General features: G+C 44.7%; 1 protein-coding gene across 6 annotated transcripts in view; it reads right to left on the reverse strand.

Annotated features, from left to right (window-relative positions):
- Positions 1-8533, reverse strand: part of RUNX1 (RUNX family transcription factor 1) — a 254199-nt gene extending 245666 nt beyond the window's left edge. For 2 of the 6 annotated variants that reach the window (XM_077879128.1, XM_077879127.1), the window contains exons 1-2: positions 8313-8533; positions 8076-8192 (exon numbers count right to left, since the gene is read on the reverse strand). In XM_077879128.1, coding sequence (XP_077735254.1) covers positions 8076-8133 — 58 coding nt within the window. In that variant the 5' untranslated portion in view covers positions 8134-8192; positions 8313-8533. The remainder of the gene's footprint in view (positions 1-8075; positions 8193-8312) is intronic. The other 4 variants (XM_077879125.1, XM_077879123.1, XM_077879126.1 and 1 more) reach the window with 4 other exon arrangements.
- Positions 8534-27065: the final 18532 nt, after the last annotated feature.

The following is a 27065-nucleotide window of genomic DNA, read 5'->3' on the forward strand; positions in this document are numbered from 1 at the left end:
GAGTTTATACAAAGAAGCATCAGTTTTAAAATCAGGAGAGCCGTTGGGTAAACCTAACTAGCCAACTAAGATTTCTATTTTGGGTGACCTTTTACATTTGGGCTCCTAAAATGCCTGGGAGAGCACGCTATTGAGAAAGGAGTCCATGTGAAAATAGACACATGTGGACCATGGACCGCGAGGACATTGGCATACACAAAATCAATGACTCTCTAAGCGCGCACCGATCTTACAGCACAACAAAATGAAAGATTTATGGTATTTCACATGTCACGGAGAAACTGAAAAAAAATATATATGGTCTTAATGAAGCATTGACTTGCAGGGAGATAGCTCTGCATCGGAACTGAGGAAGCAGACAGGGCCAGTCATTACGAAGTAGAAATAATCTATCACTTGCAGAAATACAAGGTGGGAATAAGTGCTCTATCTCCTAGATAGAGGGTTATTATCTGGCTCTCATAGTTCCATCAAAGATAAAAATATCTTGAAGTAGAGTTTAAGGAGGGCAACTTAAAAGGAATAAACGCCCTTTCAAGAAATTCCATAGAAAAGGATTTTCTCTTTAAAATAAAAATAAAAATAAATAAATAAAAAAATAAAGGTGTGGGGTGTTGGGCCATGGGGTTTGAGGATGCAGAAGAGTGAGGGCCAGGGAAAAGTGAGCTATTTCCAGTTACTGGCAGATACGCCAGCTCCAAGGCCAGGTGTGGTGGCTCTTATACGAGCAACACGCCTGTGGACAAGACGCTGTGTGCCTTTCTTCTCTCGCAGGGGAGGCAAATGTGATTCTGTCTTTGGCAAAGAACATAGGTGTGGCCTCGACTCCATTCAGCAGCTCCCGGCCCTGCCCCATCCCATCTCTTGCTTGTTTTGCTGTCAATAAAGCAGGAATAAATATCGCCTTGCCCCACCCTGACCTTCCATCCACAACTTAGAGAATTCGGGGTTTCTCTGTGTGTATTTTCAAGGCACTGCTGACACGGAAAGGGTTGGGACAAATGAGATGAGATGTCATCGGGAGGCAGTCGGTCTAGAAGCAGCTTTGGCTGTCATAGCAGATGCTGCACGGAGGTCCAGCTCCCTTCCCCTCTGCTCTCCTCTGCTCTTAGGGCGGGAAAGAGACAACTCCTCTGTCCCAGGCACCTGCCAGCTACAGGCCTTGTGACATGGGTCTGGCCTACAAGATATATAAGGGGAAGTTTGCAGAGAAGGGCTTCCTTTCCTGAAGAAAAAGAGCCTCACAAAGAGAAGGGGTTGAGGCCTTGCATCTCCTTCCTGCCTGGACAGATCTGAGGCCAAAACACAGGAGCATCCAGGCCCCACCGAACTAGCCGTGGGGCCGTGCTCCTGAACTGCCTGCCACAGGAGGCAAGCCAATACCCAGCCACCCAAGCCACGAGAGTCAGATTTTCCTAAATGCTCAGCCAAACTTAATTCTCACTGATAAACCCTAGCAAGAGCTTTACACGTTTTTATGTCACTGTGGTAAAATGCATCACTGCCATCATCTTTTGGATTCAGGGCTCATTCCTCTATCTCAACTCCTCTCTCCCTTCTCGGCCTCGTTCGGTGTTATCAGGAGACGAGAGGGGAAGAAGGGACAGCGAGAGACTCACAAAGCTGAGAGAGCATGAGGGTGTGTCTCTCTGACAAAGGGGGGAGTCTGCGATCCAGAGGAGTGACCAAGCCGACTTTTCCAGCATGCCAAAGGGTTTTGAGTGAGGGTTTTGAATTATTTTTTTTTCTTTTTTAAGATTTTATTTATTTATTTATTCATGACAGACATGGAGAGAGAGAGAGGTAGAGACATAGGCAGAGGGAGAAGCAGGCTCCCTGCAGGGAGCTCGATGCAGGACTCGATCCCAGGACCCCAGGATCACGACCTGAGCCGAAGGCAGATGCTTAACCACTGAGCCACGCAGGTGTCCTGAGGCTTTTGAGTTCTGTTTCCTGTACAGGAACCACCACCCCTAGTTCTCCTAAAGCTCTCCCTGGTTATGTTCAGGATCTGTAAAGCTCTTAAAGGAAAAGCTTCCTTTTGACAGCTCTGGGCCATCATAGTTATGACATTTTTTTTCTTTTTTTTCTAAAGGGTAAGGGACAGGACATGAAAGACACATTTCTTAAGGCTTATTTTACTCAGCAAAATAGGGTAACGCAGGGAATTGGTGGCACCAAAGCTAAGGGATGGGGGGACCTCAAGGAACCAGAGCTGCAGGGAAAGTGTTTTGCAGATCGTGATATTTGTTCAGGTAGCAGGGCAGCTTCTGGAGAATTCTCTAAAGAGTAGGAGTTGGAACATTTTTTGAGCCAATGTGGGAAAAATGCTTCGCGTGGGTGAAATGGTCGGATGACCATTTCCTATCAGGAAGTAGAATAATAATTAAAAGTAAAAAAAAAAAAAGTCACTTCGTGTTGTGAAGCTGTGAACATTTGTGATGTGCCTCAGTCGCTCTCTGGCGCGTTCAAAGATTTCGAACAGGAACTCTGTTAACTCGGAGGCAAGCGTGTCCAGAACATCACTAGCCCCTTTTGTAGAACCCGAAGGAGAGACAGACATTTAATGACTCATCTAGGTCACTAGGAAGCTACCTGAGAAACTGAAAATGAGCTCGAGCTTCCTGTGCTGGCTTCTGCTGCCTCCCTCAACCAGAGGAGCGGGGTTGGGGTGGGGAGGGGGGAGGTGGGGGGTGGGGGCTGCCCTTCTGGGCTTTGGTAAAAGTACAGGATCAGAAATGTCGTGAGAAGCACGGAAGCAGGCAGCCTCTTGGTGGCCTGGAGGACTCGCGTGTGCTCCAAGGGCACATGGCTTTTACTCTAAGAAGGACTTTGAGGAAAAGAAAGTGACACCGGGACTCTCAAGGAGGAGACACAGCTGCCAAGATTGAGGTCACAACACGTTCCCAATAACCTCCACACTCAGAAGCTACCCTTGTTCAGCCGAGCTCTATCCAGGGCCCAGGCTCGTCTTGCGTCCTCTGTGTGGGTCCTTGCGGTAAAGCAAGGGTGACCTGCCCATAAGAAAAGCCATCAGGCTGACTTACTGAGCACCCCCCCAGACCACTGGGGTTCCTGCCACTTGACCTTTGCCCATGCTGTACGGCTGTACCCCTTCCACCAAGGCCACCCTTTCCTTTCCCCAGTCCCTGTGTCACTTTCTCCAGGGAGCCTCCCCTGGCATCCTCTGGGACCCTGTGACCTCTGTATTCCCACAGTGTCATCTGAGATCACCCCACATGGATAGCCAAGGCTAACATTTACTGCCCGTTTGTGGGATTGTGCCGAGCTCTTTGCACAGGTTACTTAATTCAGGCCACACAACTACTTTCCCAAGAGGAACTACTACTACTACGTTTTGTGGACTAGGAAACCGAGGCTCGGGGATCCCCGGGTGGCACAGTGGTTTGGCGCCTGCCTTTGGCCCAGGGTGCGATCCTGGAGTCCCGGGATCGAGTCCCACGTCAGACTCCCGGCATGGAGCCTGCTTCTCCCTCCTCCTGTGTCTCTGCCCCTCTCTCCTTCTCTCTCTCTCTCTCTCTATGTCTATCATAAATAAACAAATAAATATTTTTTAAAAAATAATATTAAAAAAAAAGAGAAACCGAGGCTGCAGAGGGAAACTACTTGGTTGGAGTCAGGAGAAGAGAAGTCCATCATCACTGGGCTGTGTGCTCCGCATCCACCCGCCTCCCCCCACCCCCCTTCTTCCAACATCGCCTGTTCCCATAAACTCCAGGCCTCTGTCCTCTACCTTGTGCCCAGCCAAACCCTGGTTGTTCTAATAAAGTCTCTGTGTGTGGCGGCCTCCGCATCAGACCCAACCTCACTTTCTCACTGCAGGCCCAGGTCTTCTCTCAGCACACACTTCAGACCTATTTCAAGGGAACAAAGGAATCTCCCAGCTACTAATTTCTTTCCAAAAGCTCCCAAAGGCTTCTTGCCTAGTTTAGCTCCTGGATCAGCGGCCGTTTCTGCAGATGCTCCTGCTACAGGTTGTTGACTGCGCCTGCACTCGGTGTGTGAGCAGGTGCAGGGCCTCCTCCGTCCCCCCCCCCTCCAACCCCTCTGTCCCTAGGGTTCTGAAATACGGGGACAATCCCGCTTCAGGGAGCAGAACCCAGGCATGGCTTCTTTGGGAGACTGCTTTCTGCTCTTTTAAAGCTTAAACATTTCAGAATTGCTTCATCATTTCCAAAGGTTTGTTAGCGTGCAAAGAAACGAAATGGCGAAGGGTGTGATTATGACTTTAGATGGATTTTTAGCACCTTTTTTTTTTCTTAGTTTCAAAATGCGTGGGCAGTTTGAAGACATGAGGCTCCGTTTTGTACAGAGGGGGCTCGGGTCTGATTCTTCAACATCTGGGAGAGCAGCTCAGAAGGGCACCGTGTCCTTGTGGGCCCGAGGGAGTCAGACCTGCTAAGAGGCACGTCGTGGGCTGCCCCGCGTCCCCTCCAAAATTCCTGTGTTGAAGTCCTGACTCCCAGCACTTCAGAACGCGACTGTGTTTGGAGATTGGGTTTTTACAGAGGTGATGGCTACTAAATGAGATCGGATGCCAGAGGTCTGGTGTCCTTATAAGAAGGGGAGATTGGGACACAGACACCCATGGGGGAAGACCACATGAGGACACAGAGAGGAGCCAAGGAGAGAGGCCTTGGAAGAAACCAATCCTCCTGACACCTTGAAACCTTCAATAATTAAAGCTACACGGTGATTCTGCGTGAGACTTCTGGCCCCCAGCATCCTGAGACAAGGTGCTTCGGAGGCTTAAGCCACTCGGTCTGGGGTACGTTGTTATGGCAGCCCCAGAAAAATCACACAGGCCTCATGCATTTTAACTACGGGTACCCGGTTTAATCTATGGCTTTCTGTGATCCCGACTCTTCAGTCGAGCCAGAGGGGATGCTAACAGAGCAGCGCGCTTCATACATTCAGGGCTGCATTCCCTTTGAAAGACACCTCCAAGAAGACAGTGGTGAGTCAGCCTTGCTGAGATTTCTACCTGTGGTTCTAGGAACTCCGAGGCATATTAGCATTCAGGCTTTGCATAGACCACTAAGCCACTTCTAAGAGCAAGGCTACCTGAGGGATTTTGCAAGAGTATACGTGTGCCACCGCTTTCCCTTTCCACACGTACCGCCGCTCTTCGGGCCGACACCTTGCACCCCGTGAGAGGACACGAGCTGGGGTTCTGCAAGAACGTCCCGTCGCGAACCACAGGTGTTCCATCCCAGGCGATTTTCATCGCATCTTCCCTCCTCACCCAAGCAAACGAAGCGAGAGCCTGGTGCGGTGTGGTGGGAAAGGAGCGGTGCTCTCTGTGGTTGACCACATTCGCTTTGCATGCCCTCTTTCAGACCCTGGCTTGCCTCTCACACACAAGGGAACAATGGGGTGCTTGGTCTCACGCCTCTCCCTCCACCCCCCATGGTTCACATGGGTACCTCGCCCAAAATGAGTTATGCGTTTCCTTCTGTGAGGATTGCACGGACTGATAAAACACCATCCCAGGAAGAAAACAAGATGTTGTTTTCCCCCTCCAGCTCCTAGCTGCAGTGTGTGTGTGTGTGGGGGGGGGGGCACTCACTATAAATTATACGTAGCCAGGAGTGAGTGTGAGCCTGAGCACCACTGATGGCCAGTCTATGGGAATGCAGTTTAAGAACTCAGAACAATCTGTTGGAGGTGACCAGATGCGATTCTCCTAGCAGCACGCTCTCAGGCGGGGCCCAAATGGCACCAAAAGCAGTGCCACTTAGGGGGGCACTTGACGGGATGAGCACTGGGTGTTATTCTGTATGTTGGCAAATTGAACACCAATAAAAAATAAATTTATTATTAAAAAATAAAAATTAAAAAAAAAAAAAGCAGTGACATGCTGTCTCCTCTCTGGCGCCCCTGAGTGTGCATGCCTAACCCGGGCAGTGGTGGATCACCTTGATAAAAGTTAACTGGGAAATTGCCAAGATTTCGCTTTGGTTCTCTGACGTTAAATCTCGATATGATATTATTAAGTAAGAGATCATAAAAGCCCCCAAGTTCCTTTTCCTGAGCTGAAGGGGTGCACAATCAAAAAGGCCTTTTTCCATCAGGCCTTCTGAGACCCGATTGGGCTCTCGGGGCTCTCTCCGCACCGCTCCCTTGAAAGCAAACTGCCCCTTTGCCTGACCTGGGCCAGCTGGGTGACTTCCATCAGCACAGGGGCCACGTCAGAGCCTGGGCGCTTTCTATTTCCTGGCGCTCGAGCAGGTCCCTGGGTCCCTTCCCCGTCTCTGCTGTCTGGCCAGTAAGGACAACGAACTTCACAGGCAGCCCCGCTCCACGCACACAGTCCGATCTAGGGCCCGGTGGAATGTTTTCAAATTTCCTGCATCTGCCTTCCTGAGTTGATAAAATAGGAAACAATAATCGCCGGGAGGGTATTGAAAGCAGAGTAAAGGCAGGAAGATCTTTCTGTCTGTTATTCTACAAATATTGCTTCCTTTTCTTGTTCGTGGCCCAGAGGAAATGCAGCCAGGGAGCAGTTCACAGCTTCTCACCAGCGGCCGCCGTCTCTGCCACGGGAGCCCGGCGCGGCTGCAAGGACGTGTGACTCACGCACGTCGCATGATTCAACTTCACTAAAATGTCCTCAGCTGCCAGTAAAGAAGCACTTGCAAACCCTCTAATTTGAAGCTTTGAATCGGTTAATGACTTGCTTTCTTCCCCTTCTCCTGAAATCCTCCCCCACCACCCTCAACACACACACACACACACACACACACACACGCACGCACACACACACACACACACACACACAAGCTTTGTCAAGTTTTTACATTTCAGGGACCCGGAAACACAGAGGCTCTGTGGCATTCACAACAGCATTTGTTGTGACAAAGTGGCTGGCAGGCCTCTGCATTCCCCTGCTCATTTGGCTGTATGAATAAATAATGAGTCACAGATACTATTTGGGTGCGCGCGCGAGTTTCTAGCCAGAAAATTAATTATTCCCCCGTCCCGTCCCACTCCACGCCGGCTGTGCCAAACCATCAAGCCACATTTCGCAGGCGTTGGTCAGAGTGCGTGCCCCGACACACTGCGATGGCTTCATGACATTTTTATGTCATTATTTTTGTTTGCTTAAACACGGCCCTCTTTTCCCACCAGCGATACGCAGAAGGCACATGCACACACGGACCCACACACTCCTGGCTGTAGCCTCCCTGCAGCTTTGCACATTTCGAGAGGCCGCTTGCAAAACTGCAGACGGGTTTTCCGCACTGGCTGTTCCTATTAGGAAGCGCACAATCTAATGACCCGAGCTGCGACAACCCTTGACTTAGGAAACGTCTTCATTGCTCTCTGCGAGAGAGACCTCTGCACAAGACAGCTTGCATTTTTTTTTTTTTTCCTCTTCCCTTGAAAGAAGATGCTGGCTGCCTCTGTGCAACGGGAGGCCACAGGGAACAGGAGCGCGGCCCCATCTGGGTGGTTGTAACGCAGACAGATGCGCCTGTCTCCTGCTCTCTCTGCCTTTAGGGGACAACGGAGCTGCCACTGGGCCCCTGAGGTCCCCAGCCTGGTCTAGCGTGTGTCTGCCAGCCTCCCTCCGCCTCCGCCCCGCGCTGGCCCCGGCCACCCCTCCCTGGCCAGCTGCACATGTGCCCCCTGGAGCCCGGGGCAGGCTGCGATGCGGGGCGGGTGGCAGGCCAGGTGGGGGACACTCAGCCACAGTCCTTGCAGGCAAAGGGGCAGGAAGCAAAACCCGGAGAGCTCCTTTGCAAGCTCTCTCTAATCTCTAGGACTTTAATCAGGAGCAGCCCAACTTACTTGCACTTGACAAAGTTCTCACACACCGACCGAACACTTCAACAGCTTAGCTAAGTATTTATTAAAACATTGCTGAAGAGCTGCCATCTGATGAATAAGTAATCCAATAGCCTTGTAATCATACGCCCGCGTTTGAATTCTTTCCACAAAACAGACGGGGAAATCGGCCCCAGCTCCGAGCACCGGGTCCCAACAGGCTGCCATTTCGTTATCTGCAAAGCTGAGCCCAAGTAGGTATCAAAAGACCAGAGCGTACTCACCTCTCATGAAGCACTGTGGGTATGAAGGAAATGACTCAAATATGCTGTCTGAAGCCATCGCTTCCTCCTGAAAATGCACCCTCTTCTGAAGGCGGGGGATTCAATGATTTCTTTTACCTTTGGAGTGAAAACCAAGAAAGGTCACTGTTGCAACCTCATGCCCAACCATGGCTCCTTGCACCTTTTTTTTCTCCCCCCATCCCTCTGGGGCTCCCCGAGCCCTATGAAAAAAGGTACCTTTGCGAAAACAAATATTCAAATTGTTCAAGATTTAAAAAAAAAAAAAAAGCGGCGCCTTGGCTGTGGGTTGGTGATGCTCACCACTCTGCGAAACCCTGTGGTTTGCAGTCAGTGTGGTTCGTCCTGCTTGCTGACCACTATGCCGGGCGCAGACTTCTGACACTGCCAGCCTACCCAACTTGTGGTTCTGTGGTTGTTTATGAGGCCCAAAGAAGTTTTCACACAACCCAAATTACAAATTTAACTGTTCCCCTTTCCACAGCCCATCTTAATTGGTTCTTGCCAACCATGTGACTTAAGTGATGTCAATTTTTTTTTTTTTAACTTTCTGAGCCATGCCCTTCCTTCCCCCCACCTGCCCTCCTCCAGGCTGTGCAAGAAAATAGCCGAGTAGAGTTTGCAAGAGAGGGGTTGTAGAGAAAAGTGACTCAGTCTCTTATTATATCGATGGTCTTTGCTGATTTAGTACAACTTGGGTCCTGTTGTTGTTATTTGTGGTTTTTGGAACGACCGATTATTTTGATAACAATTTCATTGCTGCTTATTCAATAGTAATTCAACCCTGGCATCAGGCTGCTGCTCAGACAGGATGTGGATCCCATCACTTAAGCGGAGCCGGGCATCCGCTCAGGAGAATCCAGCCCTTGGTAAAGACTATAACAGCCTAAGTGAAACTATAAAAGGAAAAACAAAATAAAAGGAAATGTTTTGCGGAGCGTCTGACCCCTATGGGGGGGTCTAGCAACTTGCTGATATTGTGAAGCCGAGAGAAAGGGGAAGCGTTGCAATTTTGTGATGAAAAGGCTGTTGTCATAAAAGCAAAATTATGTGGTTTTATTCCTCCTAAATGAACATCTTTTCAGTAAAGAGGCCAAATCAGAGTTCTCGCTTACGCGCACACTGAAATTAAGAGTCTAAAGGAAAACAAAGAAAAGAGAGGATCTGTATTTTGAGCCAAAGCAGGGGCTAACCTGCGACTGTTTATTTTTTGTTCTCACCTTCTCACCTGTGTAAGTCCCACGCGTGGCCTTTCTCTACTTCGACAGGCATCGATAAGCTAATTCAGACCTGCAGGTAAAGCTCAGGCGAGCGCTACCCTAACTACACTTTGAGCGCGTTCAAGAAGACTTCACCGCAGAGACAGGACCCAGGGGGGATGCTTCTCCGGAGCAAGCCCCTTCTCATGGGCCTGGCCCAGGAAGATCACACAGCTCATCCTCCACCTTAGGAGGAAGACAAGCCTGTGTGGAAGTGCTAAACACAGGATGATGTGGCACAGACTTATTGCTCTTTCCTGCTCGTTGCTTTTAAGGGCTAACAAATGAAATATCGTGCTTTTTTGCAGTTCCGAGATAAAGAGAGACTCTCCTTCCCTAAGTTGTTTCTATATTCACTTTGCTGTGCTCCCCACACATCCTCCAAGGCACCATGTACACACAAGGCTTCAACCCACAGGGTCAAGAGCAATTGAGGCAATGAGCTTAAAATGCTCACCCTGGGTTCCTAGCGACACAGGCAGAGCCAGCAAAGACGTATCAGAGAGTCTGAACCATCACAAGATCCCCTCGGTTTTTCCCGTAGCCACTCAGTTCCACCCATACCCACGGTGACAACGTGCTCAAGGGCAAATGGCGCAGGTCTTTTAAAAGGAAAGGACATGATTTTTACTTACTCCTGTTTTGACTAAGGCAGGAATTGAAACTCGAGAGACGGCTTTCTCCCAGCCCTGTGTGAAGTTAGCTTACCAAGTGTTGATACCTTATTAATGTTTAAAAGAAAAATAATGTATGTATTTCCTCTATGATGCTTATTAATATCCGAACATGACGCACGGTTCCTGTTGCTTTTCAGTGCAAATTCCTGGTGAAGATAACGACGTCTACGTCCCTGTGCTCCCTGACAAACTCAAGTCTGGGTTCGATCCCACGTCAGACTCTTTTCCTTCTGTGTGTAATATTCTCTAGTAGGGTCTTGAGAGCTGAATGCCGTAACATGCAGCTGCCACTTGAGAGCTGGCTCAGACTTATTAATGACTTAGCAATTCAAGTGGCGACACAGATAAATTCTGATATTTCATTTTAGAAACTCCCCAGATGCTTTCAGCCTTAGGTGTCCAGATGCTTGAGAGGAGGCTCTGGATGTGTCAGCTAACTGCCCACATTCTTGGCTTCTCTCTCTGGGCCTCGCTAGAGCTGAATATATATCTTTCCCAGCAGAGTCTTTGTAGAACAGGTCAAGTTTAAAGATGATTCTAAGACTGGGGTTAGCTGAAGTCTCGCCTCCTGCTGTCATGGTCTGAAATCGTCGGGGCCGGAGTTTCGAGGGGGCACCAGAGGGCAGAGTTGAAGGCCTGCACTCTGGGCTGCTCTGCCTTCCTCTGGGTCATCTGCCATCACAGCCACAGTAGAACCTTACAGCTCGGTGAGGCAATAGTTGGAGGTTTTCTGGGCATCCTCTAAGTCGTGGCAATAAGCAAAGCCTCAACCGGCCTCTGGTGGACTTGGCCTTACCACTTCCCTCGGAGCCCAAGATGAAAAGACACATATGTCGTCAATGAGCCGCCTAGAGGAATACTCAATCCTATCTTAGCTAGAACTGTTGAGGATTCTTTAAGTTTGTGCATTGACCCACACCCTGTGACCTACTTCCTGCAAGTGACTCAGACCCTGGGCTGCTGGCCTGGGAGTTGGACCCAAGCGGCTACAACCGACTGTGGCTTTGCCAAGTCATTGGATGGCAGTTTTCAACTTCACTCAAATCAGATACAGCTCCCATATACCACTATTGGGGTGGGGGTGGGGAATATGCTCAGGTGTCATTTTTAATGGTTCTATAAAAATACCACCAAAGGTGGAAAGATGCATGGTTGCATCACCCTGTAATTAATGTATAAACTTCTGTGTGCAGTCCAACCCAATTAAAGCATTCTCTGTTAGGCTTTTGTATTACGTGACACTGCACCCTATCTCTGAGCGTGTTTATCGTAAAGCAGATTCTCTGGCCAGGAAAGAGAAGCAAAGAAGGACCTCGAGAACCGAGGTAGTGTAAAATTCCAAGCACACAATGCTGCTGAATTATCTCTCTGTAGAACACATTTTCATTCTTTTCTCAATCTTTGTTCCAACAGAGGTGTTATCCAGAAACTTCCATGCCATGCTGACGATGACCTCAGTGACGAATCTGAAACTGAGACACGGACGTCAGAGCTTCACGGAATGAATACAATCGGCCCTTGGCAAATCCAGTAGTTTGAAATAACTGGAGAGTTCTGCAGGCCCAAGTGTTACAGATCTTCTTTCCTGGCCTCTCATGATGGTGTCCACAGTGGAGCATGGCTATTTTATGCACAAGTCTCTCACTCTGGTAAAAGTACAATTCAAATTTAAGTCCCCATAAGACTCTATTGTATGGCCAGACAAGGATTTCAGGATTTATTTCTTAACCTGCCCTAGATGAAGATGTATTGCTCTGTGGAGATATAGGACTTTAGAGGCACCTGGGTAGCTCAGTGGTTGAACATCTGCCTTTGGCTCTGGTCATGATCTTGGGACCCTGGGATTAAGTCCCGCATAGGGCTTCCTACAGGGAGCCTGCTTCTCCCTCTGCCTATATCTCTGCTTCTCTCTGTGTGTCTTTCATGAATAAAAAAACAAAACAAAACAAAACAAAAAAACACAGAACTTAAAAAAAGAAAGCAGGCATTGAAACCCATCAATGAAACCAGTCAACCCATCCACTCAAAGCTGTCTGATGACATGAAAAGCTGTTTAATGATCACTGTTTCCAATATAAGAGTGTAAACTGCTTCACTACTTGAAGGGTGACCTCTGGGTCAGCAACATTGACATCACCCAGGAACCTGTGAGGGTTCAGGATCTTCGGCTCCGTCCCAGACCTATTGAACTAGAGTCTACAGTTTTACCAGCTCCCCAAATGATCCCTTTATACATCAAAGCTGGAGATGGTGGCTCTGAGGAAGGCTTGCATAGGGAAGGGTTTGATAAAGAACATGCTATGATAATTTTCTAGTCTTTGAGATCTCTGTTTTCCTTAGAACTTTCTAAAAAGTCTAACTTTTCTACCTTGTTGCTTTGGCATAATTTTGTAAACCCTGGCTGTTTCTAGACAGCAGAAACCCACACGAGGTGTGGCTCATATCCTCTAAGATAGAGCTTTCTCAGATTGTCACTCAGACCTCTCATCTCAAGTGCTGGGTTTGGGTCAAGTTTACAGTTTGAGGTTTGACACTCAATGTAGGGAGGCTCCTGTGTGCTCCATCTACCAAGCTGGTGGCCACATGGATATAAACAGAAAGGGTTTTTTTTTTTCCCCCTCCAGGGGCCTCAAACTCTGAGTTTTCACCTAGTTTGCATTTTGGAAACACATCAATCCTGTGAGTCTTTCCAGAAGCGTACCACGTGTTCCATGTGGCAGCATTGCAGGTGGCCTCCGTTGTCCCACCATGGGTTGTCCTCCCTGTGGGATAGCTGCCTCTGCTCTCCAGCCGTGGCCTTGCACATGTCATATCCTGTGCTTTGTTCCAGAAGGAGGGACCCAGCCTTACATTGTCCCCACTTGGATCGTCCAAGCCAGAGTCCAGAGGACCCACTTACACAGGCATCCAGGAGTTTGGCTACCTCTTTCAAATGCATCTGGATCCTTTCAGGCCTGCCCTGGGCCAGGAATCTTGTTTGGAACAGTTTCTCCTTACAGAGTTTTGGCTCTTCGACTTCTGGTGCCATTTGAAACCAGGAGGGTAAAACTGGAAAACTTAAACAAACCCTCTTTGAATGTTAGAAATGTTCAGCATTCGAGGTTTGGTCAAATGATGGAAAACATTCCGGGTTGGTACTGAACTTTCCAGCCAGTTCCTCCAACCTTGAGGCTAATTTTAGCATGAGATTCAGGCAGGGAAAGCTAAAGGAAACGAAGCAACTAAAATTACTCTGAGTTGGAGAAGCCAGAATTGACATTGGATAGATAGTGTAAGACTCAATAATTCAGTTTAGGTGGCAAATAATGAGTGTCCCCAGCATGATCAAAGCACCTGGCTTTGGGGACTTTGGACTTTTCTTATAATTGCTACTCATGTTCCTGGTAGTAGGCAAATTAACGAACTTCCACATGACTCCTTACCAACTAAAGCATAATACTACCTTTTTCACTGGGGGGCTATGAGGATCAGTAATTTTTGGACTATGCAAAGTGGTTTTGAATGGAATTAAAAAAGACACCTGTGGTTGATACTTCAATATGGAAACGTGCAATATGTGAATTTTAATACTTGGACTTGTCGGGTGTTGTCACCAACACATGACATCAGGACCCTACGTGAGAGGTCTGGATAAGAACAAGTTGAAGATAGCCTATGCTGCTGGAGAAATCTTCAGTGTGCATCACTTAATTTTCTAATTAAATGTTCCTTTGGAAGAATATTATTCAGCCCTATCGACGCAAGCGGCAGATTCTTAACAGAACCTCAAAATGTCAAAATTAAAAGAAAACATCCACTGTCCTGAGAAAACAAAATATTGCACTTAGAACTGTGGGTGTGTATTTTAATTTCCTCTTCTTTAAACTCCTTTCCCCTCCTTTGCCAGTTCAACAGCTGGCTGGATTTCTGGGTGGAGAGTGGGAAGAAAGAACTTGCCCATGTTCTGGTTCTGATTTCATCTTCTTCTCGAGTTTTCAGGTTATTCAAAGCGGAGAGAAGAAACCGAGATATCACCATGTGCCACACCACTGTGACTACACTACAACTATAAGAGTAGAGTCCCTCAGCCTCTGCGGCCAGTCATGTAACATCCTCACTGGTGTTTGGAATGTATTAGTGAGATATGAATATACACATATATTTAATTGAAGATACTGTTTCCCACACAGGACTTCTATTTGAGATGATATTCCTTCCAGGATAAAAAATTTGGAGAAATGGCAAGCTTTAGTGGAACTAAAGGATTCCCGGGGAGGGGAGTAAGATGAGGAGAGTTCATCTGAGTTTCCGTCATCAGAGGACAATGGTCTTGGCTTACAGGACACATGAGAGTTTGGTGGCCTTTGATGAACATTCTTATGAACATTTCACATGAAAAATGAAAAGTTGATATCGAAATGACCAGTATGGCCAGGGTTGGGACTGGGGAGAGGTGAGTGAGGCTCCCAGGATACACAGTTCAGGGAACCGCTGACTGTCAGTGCTGACCCTAAATTTGGGCGACCCTAACAGTGAATGCTTACTTAAATTTTGTTCCTTATGTATATTACTTGCCTTACTTGCCTTATTATGGAAATATTGGTCTTAGTTTGTTTTTCTCTGCTTTTATTTTAAAATATTTTATTTATTTATGAGAAACACGGCGGGGAGGGGTGCAGAGACATAGGCAGAGGGAGAGGCAGGCTCCATGCAGGGAGCCTGATGTGGGACTTGATCCCAGGACTCCAGGATCACGCCCTGGGCCGAAGGCAGGTGCCAAACTACTGAGCCACCCAGGGATCCCCTTCCTCTGCTTTTCAAGATTTTACCATCACTCATTGACAATTCTCAGATTTATATGGAAAATGGTGTCTCAAGGATATGCTTCTGCCCGTGTGGGCCACACTGTGTGAACTGGGACTTGGGAATTTCTTTAAACTCAGAGTGGTTGTTCAACAGACATTAGAAAGGTTCAGGAAATCAATCTCATGAATGTTGACAAGCCTGAAATTGTCCCTTAGGTCTTCGTGAGTATCCCTGTCAATGAAAAGATGTTCAGGAAACATATACTTCGCCAAATTTTGTAGGTGACCTCTTCTTTTAGTGCCCTGTCTTTAAACAGAAATCCATCACTTCCTTTTTAACTGGTGTCACTTGTCAATTCATCCTCCTTTAAAATTACAACATTTCCATGATCAGAAGCCTCCTTTACCTACCCTTTTCCTTGGTGATGGTCAGAGCCATTTATGTATGTATGCATGCATTTAGCTTTAACTTCACTCCAAAATTCAGGCCTAAGAGCCCTTTTCTTCCATCTCCCTAGGCATATGAATCTACATCTGGGTTTCTACCCGACCCAGTAGAGATCATGAATCTTCTCTACAACTGGTGTGCAACATACCTCTCAAGGATGCTCTACATCACAGCAATGATGCTTTCCTTGAATTCTCCTGTTATCACGGCATGAATTCACATGTCTTAATCTTTGGCAAAATTAGTCAATCCCTTCTTTATCCCTACATTTCTCATCTCTTCCAGTGTTTTTCCCCTAGGCTTTACTATATATCAGGAATACCTCACTTTCTCTGAAACTACCTACCTCACTGAGTATTTATTTCCTAATCTTGAGCTAGGCAAGCCTGGTCCTGCTTAAAAGAAGGTTCACAATCTTATGAACATTTCACATGAAAAATGAAAAGTTGATATCGAAATGACCAGTATGGCCAGGGTTGGGACTGGGGAGAGGTGAGTGAGGCTCCCAGGATACACAATTCATGGAACCGCTGACTGTCAGTGCTGACCCTAAATTTGGGCGACCCTAACAGTGAATGCTTACTTAAATTTTGTTCCTTATGTATCTTACTTGCCTCACCCTGGTCCTGACCCTGTGTACGGCTCATAAAACTGAACAGAGACCATGGGCTGGGCAAAGTGTGGTTTCTCAGTCAGGAAGAAAGTATGTGGCTGAAAAACCTGTAGCACATAAAATAGTGGAGTCCTGGGTTAGGCCTTGGCAGATACACATTTTGTTTTATTGGCAGCAGGTATGTGTATTTTTGGTAGATAAAAAGGACAGGGAGAGCAGTGAAGATGGGCAGAGCTCTGAGGCCAAAGGCAGATCAGAAATAAGCTCTGTATGGTTGGGCTCTAGGGAAGAGTCCAGCATGGCTGTTCTACTTCAGTTATGAGGTAACAAGCACCCTGACAAGGATATGGGCAGTGAGAGTGGAGGGCAATGGGACTGTGGTAGAGTGACAACATCAGCAGTCTCAGCTTCTTACTCCCCTTGTAACCATACCCTACAACAGTGGTCCCCCACCACTCTGACCCTGAGCTCAGTCTCAGGACTTGCTTTGACCAATGAGGCAGTTGCCAACCTGCTAGAAGCAGAGGCCTGGAAAGGTACTTGCTCATTGAAATGTGCCTGGGCTGGTGTGCTGGAAGGTAAGACACATGGGTGAGAGCCAGTTGTCACAGTCAAGGCCATCCTAGACCATCCAGTAGCCAGCTCACCATCAGACACTTAGGTGAGCTCCAGATTAACCCAGGAGTACCAACCAGCCAAACACAGCCACCACCAGCAGAACTGCCTTGCCTTCCCATGAGGTGTGAGTAGCAAGAAATGGTGGTTGTTTTAAGCTACAGTGTTTTGCAGTGCCTCATTGCATTGTATTACCATGGCGATAGTTTTTGTTGAAGAAGAGATAAAGATACAGAAAGCATCAGTGTTGAGCTACAGACTAAGGTAATAAGGGAGTCAGATATTTTCAAAGTGAAAGGAAGTCAGAAATTCAAGATAAGAATACCTGTAAAGGGGTGGAAGGAGACAAGAGCCAGGGGAAGAGGGATAAGGGGGTAAGGACAAAGCAAAAGTGAGCATGGTACAAATCAAGGGAAGATATTTCAAAGAGACACACAGAGTTAGATGCTGAAAATAGACATGAGAAAATTACTCTGGGAAGGTCAACAGATTTGACAAGAAAGAGCCACTTGAGATCTCTTCCCTCAAGACGCCTCCTCAGACTAAACAGAAGAGTGAACATCCAATTGCGCTGGTATGCAGACAAGTAGCTCCTCCTCTGCTGAAAAGGAACCTAACATGAAATTAATTAGTGCATGTATATGTTTGTCCGAATCTAAGTTGGTTATGTGACTTTTTCTGTTTCAATTCAATTCAAAAAACATTAATAGAGCACCTACTGCGGTAGAATGGAGAGAACTTATACCCCAAAAAGAAAGCTTTGAGTATTCTTTGTTATTGCATTCCACAAAACAGCTGGATCTTGAGGGTATGTTTAGAGGATGGGCTGATGGGACAAAAGGAAATGACCTTCAAAGAGAGGGTTGGTCACCCTCCACAGCAGCCACACATGTTGAGACTTAGTGAGTTGCTGAAATGGCCCCTTGTGCTACCAATGGATATTCCATATTAGAATGAGGGGTGATACAGGACCCTGGGGAAACTTCCAAAAAGGTGTTCAAGAGCCACTTGGACAACCGATTCTCAGTGAGGACATGAAGGCTCAAGAGTGGGCAATGAAGAAGAGGATCTTAGGAGAGTCTTTTAAAGTGTGAATTCTCTATTCCTCTCTCCCTGCACAAGTGGCCAAGGTGTAGGGGCAAGTCTGACACTTGTGTCAAATATGAAGAAAGGGGTAGAGAACATGTGTCCCTCAGTCTGGGGCCTGACTCACCTCTGTGACAGTGAGTGGCCTCTTGTAAGGCGGGACAGGAGCTGCATTGGGAATCTCCAGCACCCCCTCCAAGGTGCCTCAAATATGGAATCCCCAAGTAAGATGTTGGCTTGGTACTGTTTTAAAAGGGATTATGCCCACAAGGATGGAATGTCCAAGCCTGGAGATCTCAGCCTGAAGAGCTTGTGGTGTAGACCATTGGGAGCAGGCATTGAGATGGGATCAGGGGCTAAGGTCCTAGAGAAGGGCACTGCCCTGAATGGGGAGTTGCATCAGAAGGAGCCAGGTAAGAGAGCCAATGAAAGTGCACGGGAGAGAAACAATCCATGTTAAATATCCATGAGTCCAGAGAGAACCAGGCCACTTAAAATAATGGCTGACAGGGATCCCTGGGTGGTTCAGCGGTTCAGTGACTGCCTTTGACTCAGGGCGTGATCTTGGAGTCCTGGAATCGAGTTCCACATCAGGCTCCCTGCATGGAGTCTGTTTCTCACTCTGCCTGTGTCTCTGCCTCTCTCTCTCTCTCTCTCTCTGCCTCTCGTGAATAAATAAATAAAATCTAAAAAGAAAAATAACGGCTGAAAAGTGACCCTCTCCTAATCCCTCCCATGGTCTTCCTTCATCTTCTCCAGCATAGCAGCGTGCAGACTGAGTTAGTGAGGATTAGGGATGGATGGGGTAGTACTATAGGCAGAAAGGAGTCCCATGAATCAACCAGGTAGGCAGCCCAACAGGCTCCAACTGCAGTGATGAGCATCCAATCAAGCTGGCAATTTAGATGATCTGAGACTCTATTTATGATATAGAATGAATATAATTTTTTCTTATCTAAGTGATGGATGGGGAAAGGATCACTTGTACTAAATAGATTTCCGAAAGATGGAAACAACCCAAAGTGTCCATCAATGGATGAGTGGATGAACAAAATATGGCCTACCCTTAAAATGGAATACTTTCCTGCCATAAGAAGGAGAGAAATTTCAATATGTATTACAGCATGGATGAATCTTGAACACATTATGCCAGACACAGAAGAACAAGTATTGTGTGATTCTACTTATATGAGGTGCCTAGAATGGGTGAATTCATAGAAAAGAAGGTAAAATAGAGGTTACCGGGGATTAGAGGGAGAGATGAAGAGGAAGTCGGTGTATAACAATACCAAGTTTCAGTTTGGGATGATAAAAAGTTCTGGAGATGGATGGTGCATTACGAATGCAATGAATAAAATTAAAATTGTACACTTACAAATGGTTAAAATGATAAATAAAATAGGTGTATTTTACTATAATAAAACAAATCGAGTGACTTCTATAATTAGATCCATGAATTCTCTGTGACCAAAATAATTGATTGCATCCATGATGGGATTCTTTTGTATATTGGTCCCCACATCTCCAGGATGAGTAGCTAGTGGGGTTTATTTATTTGGTAATGCTTATTCCCCTTAGCAATACTCTGTTGCTCAGTTTAAAATAGATACAGCCAACATCTGGAGCTTACCTTTAAGTAAGCGGGTCAAGGTAGTCTACCTTTTGGCTTGAGACTCAAAAAAGCTAATTTAATTCAGTGGGTGATACAGTTGGTATAGTAGCGATTACCTGATAGACATTAACCATATCTTTATTATTTGTACAATACTTGGAAATAATCAGAAGATTGCTCAGGAAAAGGGAGTCTCTTTCAGAAAGTTTCTGACTCTGGTCACATCTTACAGGCTAACCTAAATTTTGCTCTAGAAGAATCTACAGTTGTATCTTAATAAATTAAGCAAAATGAAACTTAATAAGATTTTTTTCCAACATACAAACTGGCTTATATTACATTTCACTTCAAAAACTATATAGACCCACACACTTGGCTACACACACACACACACACACACACACACACACAGTTGAATCCAGAATATTGATTTCACTTTGTGCTCTGCCTTCATTTGGCACCAATGTGCAAGCAAGTCCAAACATATCACCTTTCTGTGTTTCTTGTTCCTTAGTTAGTGGGCCACACAAAGGGCAGACCCAGAAGAGATAACTGATTTAATAATAAGTCAAATGATTAATCTTTGCCCCTCAGCCTCTTATATGCAGGGATTAACTTCTTTGATGCCTAAACTGGAAATATGCTACCTTTTGTGTTGATTCCTACCCAATACCTGTCTTTTCCTTGGATTTACTCAAATATTCACTGATACCCTTCTAGGCTTCCTGCTCCCCTGTGCAGTCAGATGAAACCATGGAGTCATGCTGATTAAAGAGTTTAATCCCTTTAGGATGGCATGCCTCCCAGGGCACCCTTTACAGAGATGCCGATGGAAATCCAAAATAAGAGGTGGAGGAATGACTCCGTGTTGGTAATTACACCTCCTTGTGCTGTTTTGGGGATAGTGTTGTCCCTGGACCACCTAGGACCTGGTTATTAAGGTGTTGAGAAATAGGTGATGAATTCTTTTAGGTTCAGAACCCTTCACCTAATAAACCTTACATTTTTCAACTCCACGATTTTCATCCTTATTCGTATCACTCACCCATCACTCACCCAATGAGTAAATTAGGCTTCAGCTCATTTCTCTCTTTTAAGGTGAATTTGAAACATTTCGAATGGTTAGGCGATTTCATTGCACTTCAAGCCATCACCTGAATGGAGTACTATATTTTGAGTCTATCACTTCCTGTCAAGCTCAAGTTTATCTCTACCAAAAATATGACTGCATGATGCCATGAGAGTAGGGATGCCAGATTTAGCAAAACAAAACCAAAAAAGCACCATTAGAGTTTGAGTTGAGTTTTAGAGAAAGAAAATGAATTAAGTTCCCAGTATGTCCCAATGAATGCATGAAGGGTACTTACAGTAAGGAATTTTTCACTGTTTAACTGAAATTCAAACTTAACTGGGTGTCCTGTATTTTATCTGGCAGTCCTCATTGACAGTCAAGTTGTGAGATATGCAATTTCACGTATCACCCAAGAAACAGGAAGCTTCAGGGTGAATTTAAGTATATGAGAGAAGATAACAGAACAACAGTGGACTTCAATCACCGTACGCTGGAGTGGAGGTTTTCATTGTTGCTGTTTTCCTTTTTTTCCTTTTTCTTGCAGTCCTTTCAAGACCCTGGAAGAGTCTTTAATACCAGGCTCATCATGCCAGCAGTTTGTCCAAAAGTAAGAAGCAATGGCCGAAAGGATCATTTACCTTGCTTTTCTTCCAAGCTGGATTCACCTGCTTTCTGGTCCAGGAGGACTCATGGTGTGGTATTGTTGGTGGTATTGTTCTCCCGAGCTACTTTTCCAAAGGAGAACTTGGAGCGTGCTAATTGATGGGTGTCAGCGATGTGACTGGAAGTGGACGACAGCTGGGAGCTGAGCGTGTTCTGCAAGGAGAGCTTGGGGTTTCCATTGTATAATCTTGCATCCTCCCATCTGCACTGGCTTTTGTTTTGGGTCTCAAGCAATTGGCTAGAGCCGAAAACATAAACACCTCCGTGCGCTTGCCCCTTATCATTTTCTTTTCATGTTGGTTAAGGAAATACACCTGAGAAACCAAAGACACACAATGAACCCAGCAATTACCAACCACCATGGGCAGGCGGCAAACGCTCCAACAACAAAACACCCAAGGATGGGCTACTGCTGCCCCTGACTTTCCCCAGGGTGCCTGGGGGAGGGGGGCAGGTGTGGGGAGGGGCGGTGGGACTCCTGTCAGTGGCCAGGCTCTGGGTCTGAGTCTAGGATTCCCTCTCACTTGTGTTTTGCGACAGCTGATTTCCTTACTGCCAAGGATGGAGAACTTTGAAAGTTTTTCTCCTAATTTATTTTGCACAAACAACTGGCACAGGTCACACATGGTGCTGGGAACACTATTTAATAAAGGGAAAGAGGCAGAGTTATCTAAGTTTGTCACTATGAAACTTTTTTAAAAGCTTGTTTGTTTGTTTGTTTATTTATTTATTTATTTATTTATTTATTTATTTAATAATCTCTACACTCAATGTAGGACTCAAGCTTATGACCCCAAGATCAAGAATCATACACTTTACTGACAGAGTCAGCCAGCCACCCCTAAACTCTACAGTTTTTGACAAATAGCTGCACCTATGTAACCAACACCCCTCTCAAGATAGAGTATGTTTCCACCACTTCACAGAAGTCCTTAGAAAATCTCCACCCTACCCCATCCCCAAGAAGAAACCACTGTTCTCATTTTTCCTTCACCATAATTTTGACTCTTGTAGAACTTTATGTAAATGGATCACACCATATGCACTTTTTTTGTGACTAGCTTCTTTAGTGAGTAGGTCTGTTTTTTCCTTTTTATATTTACTGAGTAGTATTCTCTATGAACACACCACAATCTGTTTAATCATCCTATTGATGGGCATTTGGGCCATTTCCAGTTTTTGGCTATTATAAATAACGTTGCTATGAATACATCTGCAAAAGTGTTTTGTGGAATTTATTTTCATTTCTCTTGGATAAATATATAGGAGCGAAATTTTTAGGGTAAAGGGTGGGGTGGGTGATTATCAAAAAGACTGACAATACCGTTTTCGAGGATGTAGAGCAACCATTACCGATACATTGCTGGAGGAATATGAAATGGTACAAACTTTGGGAAAAATTTTGACTTTCTTATAATCACCTATGAAGTATTTAATGGCAAAATTGTTAAAAGATAGAGTGTATCTCCTCCGCCTCCCCCAGGAAAGGTTTTGGCAGAAAAATTCCAAAGGGATATTAGAAAGAGAAGCCCAAGGAGTAGAGAGAGACAGTTGAAATACTATCACCATTTTCTACCTTAGAGGTTGAGTTTTTCACTCATTCTATGTGTTTAGTGAGAACGTCCTGTGTATCAGGTGGCATTTTAGTGAGCAAGATAGAAAAAACACCTATCCCACTTACTTTTAGGGGCAAAGCCGCCTAGAATAGAGGTTATGAACATGAACTTTGAACTCTGAACATGAACATAAACCCATGCTATGTTCGAATGCCTGGGTTTGAATGCCAGCTCAGCCACTTACTTACTCTGTGTCCTTGGGCAAACAACCTAATGTATCTGTGACTTGGTGATCTCACCATCTCACCTGAAAAATGGGGATAATACCATTACTTCCTTCATAGGGTTGTTGTGAAATGCCAAATACATAACCTCATAGAATTGTTGTGAAGAGAGTAAACTGGTTAAGCACCTATGAAGTACTTGGAAAAAGTTTTGGCACACAATGAGTATACATTAGCTCTTATTGATGGGAACTTTGTGTTGCTATTTAATACAAAGTTCCTAATTAACATGCTATCTGTGTTATCTCTGGGAGCTTTTCCATAAATGATGAAGAATGGGAAAAAAGATTACCTTTCAAATCTCTTAGGGGAAGTCTGAGCAGATGTGATTTTATGTTCGTGCTCCATCCCATAAAGAGCCAATGACTTAAGAAATTGTTCTTATTTGCCATATTCTACTTTGGTCCCAAAATATCAAAAGCATTTCTTCCTTTAAGCAATTCTATAAAAATGATCAGAACAGCAATGATGGTTATAGACATGTGGAAACCATGTTTATCATTACCAAGTTAGAAATCAGAATTATCTATTGGGGGATGCCTGGGTGGCTCAGAGGTTGAGCATCTACCTTTGGATCAGGGGATGGAATACCACATCGGGCTCCCTGCAGGGAGCCTGCTTCTCCCTCTGCCTCTGTCTCTGCCTCTCTCTGTGTGTCTCTCATGAATACAAAAATAAATCATTTTTAAAAAAAGAGGTATCTTATTGGGTGATTGGAGTAAATTATTGTCCAGAACATTCTCTAGGTTCCCTTCTGCCTCCCATCACATATCCCATGCCTTCACTTTTCCTTCTCCTGAGAGACTGTCAATGTCTTGGCTCAGGCTACTTGTTCAATGGTAAGGAGCAGAGCCAAGGCCAAAGAGTAGCTGGCAAACATGTGAGGAAGATACTAATCTCTGTGGTTGTAAGTGAATGAGATTTGGGTAGTTGGAGCCATAATTGAGGCCATACTGACTGATACATTGACTCCAACCAAAACAACCTAATTTATTGTTTGCTCTTTTTCTGATGTCAAATATTACTTCTTTGTTAGTTGGTTGATTTTTTTAGGAAGTGTTTATTTTTCATGTACTAAAAAGTAAGGGTTACATCCAAAACAACTCTTGTTCCCTTACTAAATTATTATGGACCCACCCCACATGCATTTATCTAAATTCACCATTCTTTTACTTATTCACTCTTTACTTATTCACTTATTACTTAGGTTTCACAAATACCCAATCTATGTTACTTTCTGGGCTGGGGTGCTGGGAGAAGGAGGCCAACGTTCCCACATGTGTAAGACAGGGTCCCTATCCTGGGGGTACTTATCAGAAGAGTGGAAAATTTTGTTTTAAGGCACATAGTATGCTGTACAAAGTAACATTGTGCTCCACTTCTATCACCAGGTTTCAACTACAAGTGCTGGACTGTAGTTATAGCATTTGATGAGTTAGTATTGACTTAGGGGTTGCTCTAATTCATAATCTTTTTTTTTTCTAATTTATAATCTTTATAAGGGTTAAAACTCATATGTATCTCTTGCTCCTTAGCTTTCCAGGCTGTGTCCCCTTAATTAAATCCACCTCTCATCAAATGTCCCTTCTGTTTCCTTAATAATATTAGTTACTTTAAATGGCTACTTACACCTCCATAGCTTTTCTCCTTGGGGCAGATATCTAGAGTAATCAAAATCTCTCCAGATTTTAACTCCTATTATCTTGTTGGAGAGGAAGATGATGGGTTTTTGGGTATTTTCCTCCCAAGAACTATCTAGCTGATAAATGCTGCAAACATATTTCTGGTTCACATAGTATTTGACCAGAAATTTCTAAGCAGTGGACTCAGTATTCTACTTTTTTGTCCCCTTATTATACATTCACACTTGGAATTTTGTATGCACTGAGGTCTAGGAGTAGCAGAGTAAAACCTCTTAAACTTGAGCACATGGTCACTTTTTCCAGGATCCTGGGTACATCACTTATTAATTGCCAAATGACTCCATTTTTAATGCATTCTAAAATCTTATAATAGGTCTACACTCTAAAACAAATTAACCTGATATTTCAGGTAGACATGGACAGATGGAGTTTGCATCTTGACCAAACTAAGTAACTAGCCTAAAAAGACAAAATAATAATAAGAAAAAAATATTTCTTCCTGCTTTGGTGACCATATCTGCACTTGGAAAAATGGTTTCTTTATACACACAGAAAGAGAAAATAATTCTATTGATTTCAATATTCAAATTAATGATCTTTGATAACTTAAAAGTACTTTTTTAAAATAGAAAACTAAAAAATGGTAGGAAAACACTGGATGTTAACTTCATCAATAATAAAATTCATTAAAAATTTACTAATTATACTAGTAAATATCATTAGTTTACTCCTTCCCACTAAGTGTCTTATCCTTATTTAACTCTCACAAACCTGTATTTTTTTTTTTTTTGCATTTTACAGATGAGAAAAATGAGGTGTAACGAGACTAAGCAATTTCCAAGCTATCTAGATAGAAAATGGGAGACCCAGGGTATCAAGCCTAAGCAGGCTGGCTGCAAGTTCTGTGCAAGTCATGAGTAAACAGTAGTATCCAGAATATTCCACATCTTTACCTTTACTCTTTGTATTTATTCTTAATCCAAGAATCAGCTAAAATAGGAAAGAGGAGATTTGTTGCAATAGCAATTCAAATTTCACATGCTTTGTAGCCCAGCACTGGAATCATTTGCTAAAGGTTAAGAGAAATATTTTCACTAAAGCTCAGAAGGTCTGTAGGAGGTGGTACCCAAATTTTATTGCCTTTCTTATCTCTACAATATACATTATTTATAAGGTGTTCAATTATACTACAAAGGGGTCATATGTTCCCTTTGGAGATTTAAATAGCATCTTTGAGGGATAACATAAATTGACCATGACCAGGCCTGTACTCATCCATGTCTTTATGAAAGACAGGATGCATTTGGGTCACTTTAGATCTCATTCAATGAGAGAAGGGGATGATTTAGCAGATAACTAGATCGTCTGCAAAGTGATTCAAAATGACCATTGCATTTTTCCTTCCTCCAAGTATTCCAGGCACTTTTTAACAACTCATGCAATAAATATTATGGACCACCTTAGATGATGGCTATCAGAAGCCTTATCTTCCCTGACAGACTGTAGAATTCTGAGCACTAGGGTATATCTCATTCATAGCTATGGTACCTTAAGAATGTGATAGGGGCCCATCACTTTTTTGTTGACTGGTACATCAGTTATTTATTGGAATAACCATCCCGAATTGAAAACATCCAAAAACCTTGTGTGCTTTTAACAATGAACATTTATTGTTGGTCCTGAGTCTACAAGTCAGATGGGCACTTCTTCAGATCTCAGTTGGGCTCACTCAGACATCTTCTGTCAGCTGCAGGTGTGCTAGGTAGCTCTGTGGATCTTGGCTGGGCTCCCATGTGTTGGGGTTGGCTAGTCGAGGATAGGTGCAGCTGGGGCAACCAGGTTCCCTTCCATCTGGTCTCTCATCCTCCAGGGTGCCCACTCAGGCAGCTTCTTATGGAAGTGGAGGTGGCAGAGAAGAAAGGAAGCTGAAATGTCTACAGCATTGGACATCTAACCTTGGAATTGGTGCATTATCATTTTTACTGTATTCTATTGACTGGAGGAAGTCAAGAAGCCAGCCCTGATTCAAAGGGTGAGGAAAATGGGCTAGATCTTTTAATGGAAAGGATTGCAAAGTCATGTTATGACGCATGAGTGTACAAGGGGGCACAGTGAAGAATTGGGACCAATCTGACACAATTAGAATAAAAGAAAGGCTAATCCGAGGTGATGTCATGAAGTGGGAAGAAGGGAAAGGGTGGAGCAAGTGGCTCATGGTCCTTACCCTTTCTACAGCTACATGACCACAAACTTGCCATGTTATGTCATGTCACATCCTTAATCACCATTTCGGGTCTTCCTAAGTTTCTTGGGAGAATCCAATGGGATAAACACACTGAATTGGTTTGTAAATTATAAATCTCATTGCATGTGTGAACCAACACTGCTGTCGTTTCATTTGAAGTGTGAGAAACTTCTGCAATAACTTCCAGTTATTGACAGATTCTGAATAGCACCCCTCAGAGAAAGTGTAAATCCTCATAAACAACATTTTTCTCACTTTGCTCCAAGACTGGATCTGATGCATTTTGAGAACAGAGTATCAAGGCATCATAGGTGCTCACTTGAAAGGCGGAAACATTTTAAACATGCAGCTGTACCCCTTACTTTCTGGAAGAGCAGATGTTTGTTCCTGCTCTGGGTGGCTCCCACACCAAAGG

This window comes from Canis aureus, chromosome 30, assembly GCF_053574225.1.
Source record: "Canis aureus isolate CA01 chromosome 30, VMU_Caureus_v.1.0, whole genome shotgun sequence".
Classification (NCBI taxonomy): domain Eukaryota; kingdom Metazoa; phylum Chordata; class Mammalia; order Carnivora; family Canidae; genus Canis; species Canis aureus.